General features: G+C 30.1%; 1 protein-coding gene across 1 annotated transcript; it reads left to right on the forward strand.

Moving 5' to 3' along the window:
• Nucleotides 1-878: 878 nt before the first annotated feature.
• LOC145836470 (putative fatty acyl-CoA reductase CG5065) lies at nt 879-5,404 on the forward strand. The gene is made up of 9 exons (XM_082944268.1): nt 879-1,070; nt 1,334-1,509; nt 1,889-2,128; nt 2,298-2,600; nt 3,510-3,628; nt 3,942-4,046; nt 4,267-4,435; nt 4,751-4,855; nt 5,287-5,404. Exons 1-9 carry the CDS (start codon nt 879-881, stop codon nt 5,402-5,404), a joined length of 1,527 nt encoding a protein of 508 aa, XP_082800394.1.

Consider the following 5,404-nt stretch of genomic DNA (forward strand, 5'->3'; position numbering starts at 1 on the left):
AATTGTTTATATTATTAAAAAGATATTTCTAATAAACTATAAGAAAAAATGTAGTAATACATGGATGAAAGTAAACTGAGGAAAAAGTTTTTAACAACTAAAATTAAAGCATTAAATGGTTAAATTTTACTAAAATATGGCAAAAAATCGAGTTAATTTCTTTTACTTGTTTCTAATTAATAAAATTTGTTTACTTTAAATGTTTGCTGCTTTATGGCCAATGGTTTAAACAAATTATTAAACTTTACAAGTAATTGACGGGAATTGTTTACTAGCCTCAAAAGTTTCAGTAAAGCGCTGATTCTTTTCTCTCTCAATTGAAAGCATATATAATGGGTCAACAAACTTTAAATTTAAAACAAAAATCTTCTTGTCAGTTGACAATAGAGCTGGAACAAAGTAAATCACAAAAAAAAGATGCTTGCAAAGGTAATTTAATTTTCAATAAAATAGATAATAATGGCAAGTTATATTTAGGAGAAAAAATTACTGTTTTAAACATTTGTTTTTATACACTTGAGATGGAAAGTCTTTCCAGCTTGTTCAAAATACTTTAAAAGTAAAAGTAATCAAATAACAAAAAAATTAATTAATTTTTTTATGTTGTAAATACCAATAAAAAAGTATGACAACTACCAGATTGTGAATTTGAAATCCGATTGTACTTAGTTATTAAATTAGTTTTAAACTAACTGGCTTTCTCACATTTACTATTATTATGAAGATATATTTCAATAGAAAATTTTTCAAAATTGTTTTTCATCCCTTTATGAGGTTTTAAAGGTATTAACAGCTGCTCATTTTTTCTTTAATAATTACTAAGTATTGAGGAAATGCCATTAATATCATGTACTTATTTCAAACAGAACCAAACTACAATGTATCCGTCGATCGCTGAATTTTACGCGGGAAAAACCGTGGGGCTGACGGGAGGCACCGGATTCCTGGGTCAGGGGATTATTGAGAAACTGCTGCACAGTTGCCCGAATGTGAAAAAGATAATTTTGTTGATCAGGAACAAGAGAGGAGTGAGTCCCGAAGATCGCCTCAAGTCGCTCGCTGATAAACCTGTATGTTTTAAAATTGTTACTAATAAATATTTTAAAAACAAAATAAACTGTTTTTTTGTAGTTAAGAAAACAAGTGTAGGAAAAAATGGTTTCAAAAAAAAACTTTAATTTTAAAACGTAGTTTAGATAAGTGAATAATAGCTTAGTTTGTTTTTAAATGTCCAAATTTTGTGAAAAAAATCATTTAAAAGTTCTACAAACTTATATTTTACTAATCTAATATACACGAAAATTAATTTTTACAATAAGATTTTTTTTTACAGTGTTTTGATAGAGTGAGGAAGGTCTACCCGAATTTTATGGAAAAACTTGCATATGTCAATTGCGATTTGGAGGCTGAAGATCTTGGTATAAGCCGCCAATCGAAAAAATTGTTAAGAAATGAAGTCAATATTTTCATACACTGTGCTGCTACTTTGAAATTCAACGAAATTATCAGGTAATTATATTAATTATTTAGTGTTTTTGAAATTTTGACTTTATAAGTTTTTCTTTGTTACACTTTTTTTGTTTTTAAATGTTTATTGTTTTTTATCTTATGTTTTGAATTTGATTTACAGTTCAAATACTCATAGAATAATTTTTATAAATATTTTATTTTTAAAACTAATTTTATTAATATTAAGTATAAACTTTTAGCAACAACACGACATAAGTGGCGTATTAACATTTTATCGAGATAACTTTATATCACTTTAAATGTTTGCAAAGAATAACTAGAATGTTAGCATACGAAATAAACTTCTAGTCACCGAATAACAAAAAATACTATATAGAAAATAATCTAAAGAGATAAAAACTATTATGTTTTCAAACAGAACTGCATACGAGATGAACGTCCAGTGTACCAGGAGAATCCTGAAAATACTGAGAAGGTGCCGGCAGTTGGAATCGTTCGTCCACGTCAGCACCGCCTTCGTCAACTCGCACAACCACTGTGACGTCATAGAGGAGAAAATATACAAAAGGAAGATCGACTACAGGGACGTGGAAAAGTCTTTGAAGTTTTTGAGTGACAAGCAGCTGGCCGGAATGCTGAACGAAATACTCGATGGATTGTCAGTTTAATTTAATATTTTGTTAAAATGAAAACAAAAAAAAAATTCAATATCACTTAAAACCCTGGAAAATTATTGTTTTAAAAAGTATTTTATTTATAGTTTGTTTTTAAACCAGCTTCAAATATTTTACGAGTAACAGTAAAAAAAACGTTTTTTCGTTCATTAGACCCAACACGTACACTTTAACGAAAGCTTGGGCGGAGGACGCGATAGTGGCTGAATGCGGACAGATTCCCACCTGCATCGTACGACCCGGGATGATAACTCCGGACCTCTTTCACCCCAAGCCCGGTTGGATCACCAACGTGTACGGACCAACCGCCTTCGTGTCGGCCAGCATGAAGGGAATATGCAAGCTGGCCAACGCCGACCACCAAATAAACGCCGATCTCGTTCCGGTTGACTTCGTCGTGAACGGATGCATTTGCGCGGCAATGAAGACGGCCGTCGACGCCAAAACTGAACAAAAGTTTGTTGTTACGATTTGTTGAAATATATTTTTATATTTTTCATCTTTTATAGTATGCTAATGATAAAGGTATATTACGAAAATTAAAGTTACTTTAATTGATGATTTTTGTTAACTATCTTAGAAATTTTTTTTTTATAATGTTGTAACCGTCATCAATTTCGATGTTGTTAGGTTGGTTTAGCTGCTCTTAAATAAGATAACAAGAAAGGTTATTTAAAGTATTACAGACGTTCAGATGGAACGCAGACTTTATTTGATATAATAGTACTTACCATGAAAATAATAAAAACTAGTTATTAGTGCACGTGATTTTATATACAACATTAATAAACACATCGTGAAATAAGTGAAAGAAAAGAAACTAAAACCAATGACTTCTGATAAGAGTCCAGTAGGCACATATACTAACTACTAAACATGTTGTTGAAATGTACAGAAAATAGACTGGACGATCAATTCTTCTATCCACATTATATCAACAAAACCCTTCTCGATTGTTCATCATACGATTCGCAATCCTATCGTCAACACGCGTTGTGTGCGTTCTCTACCCCGGCAGTTATCCCCCGACTCGCGTCTTTCCCGTCACTAATCCGCCCGACTGGCGTCTGCAAGCTAAGTTTTAAACTCTTTCTCTCAAATTTATTTCACGCTTCTTTTTCTCATTTTCTATTCTCAATACCAGTTGTGACGTCACTGAAAACATTGAAATTCTTTAACTTTAACTCTTCTGAAATATAACGAAACATAAAATGTAATGATTGGTTCGTTACAATGTTTTTTGCTTTAGAACTAGCTTGTTTAAAAAAAATTTAGCCGTTGAACTTTGCATCTATGTCTATCTGTTCAAAATTTTTTTTGATCTTAACAGTTAAACTATTTTACTTGATAGTTTTTACTTAACAGATCAAAAGTTGGATTGAGATTAGGATTGAAAGCTTCTTCTATGGATGAAATCAGCTCCAAAGGATACTCCTCCCACGAATCAACCTCTTCCGAAGAAACTAACTCTTCTGTTTTATCAGGTATAATTTTATAAACACTAAAACTTTTTATAAGTTATGTAATAAAATATTAAGATTTCTGCATGTGTAGACTTAGTTAGGTTGTAAGATGATTTAAAAACAACTAGGCAATAATTATTATTTTCATTTTCATCCAATGATATTGACTTAACTATCATTTCAAGTACTTTTGTATGCATATTACTTAACTAGACTGTAAAATAATAAACACAACAAGGCAGGATAAAAATAAATTTAAAGTTTAAGTTTTCAACAACATTTTTAAGGTGTAAGGCTATTTACAAATCTGTTATCCTCTTTTATTTTTTAACAGAGTTGTTTACCTCTGATTTGGAAAGTTGTGTTGAAAAAAGAACACAACTACCTTGCTATCACATAACAACATGCGCACAAAACCCTTTACCAATTCAACATATAGGTAAATTTAGTTTACACCATGAAAATCAACTAAACGTATAAAGCTGTAAATTGTCTTCACTAATTTATATACAAAATATGTCGCTTCAATAAACTTAACATTTTAGCAGTTTTCTAATTGATGAAGTTTCTAACTAATATTTTTGCTTTTATAAGTATAATTGACTTTTAAAAAAAGTTTTTCCAAAACCTTTTAAATGTAGTTTTAAATCACTGAACAGTGAACGGTGTACAAATCTGGGGTAAAAAGGAGCCTGCAGACATGATCATACCCCATGACATTGGCGTAACTTACAACAAAACTGTATATGAAGTGAGATCCTTCTTCAAAGAATACATTCCGAGTTTTATTGTTGACATTCTAGCTCGTTTGAGTGGACAGACACCAAGGTAAATGATATTAAAAAATTACTATTGTAGCAGAACAAGTTTATTAATAACATTTTTATTTATTAATAAAACAGTGTTGAACTTAATGTAAAGAAATTTAAAAAACACAGTTTTCTGCTACAAAGATAGTTTGCTTATAGCATAATTTTGTTTTGAAAAGTTCTTTATATTACTGATTAGCATGAAACATAATTTAAAAAAGTTTCAACTTTTAAAATTCTGCTTTGTTAAAGTATAAACTGTTACTTAATGTTCGTTTGTTTGAAAAAGTATTTATATATGTATGGTAAATTTCTATAAAAACTATATTTTTAGAGCTGTTATGATATACAAAAAGTTGCGAGCCGGTATGGAGGTTATGGAGCCTTTCTTCATGTATTGCCACGATTTTCAGTGGAAAAAATCAAAACATCTTTTGATGTCTTTGAACGAAAAAGATCAAAAAGTTTTTTTTTTCTAAATTAAGTAGAGTCTTCCTTTTACTTGCAATAATTATCTAACACTGGCTTAAATGTGTTTGTTATTAATACTTTTAAACTATTTAACAACCTCATTTTAGTCTTCTGATCTCTTACTTTAATTAAATAACGAATATACTTAATACTTCTTAGACGTTCAATTTCAATCCGAATTGTTTCACTTGGGAAAAATACATGCGTCTGTATTGCAGGGGTGTGAGAAAATTCATTCTTAGAGAAAAAACAACTGAAGCACAAAACAAAAAGAAACAATTCATGTAAGTTTTAAGAAAGGTCTTATTTAATTATATTTAAATATAATATTTTCAGCTCATCCTTCCATTTACTATAGTTTTGTAAGTTTTAGATCTAACTTTTTGTATTAAATTTTAGTGTTGGAACATTCTTCCACTGTCTCGGAGTTACGCGTGATGTTTGTGTTTCCGCTATGACGTCATCAGTCGGATATACGAGTTGTTTGTGGGACAACACTTCGTATTACTACAGATAG

This window comes from Thalia democratica, chromosome 5 (assembly GCF_965202585.1).
Source record: "Thalia democratica chromosome 5, ktThaDemo2.hap1.1, whole genome shotgun sequence".
Classification (NCBI taxonomy): Eukaryota; Metazoa; Chordata; class Thaliacea; order Salpida; family Salpidae; genus Thalia; species Thalia democratica.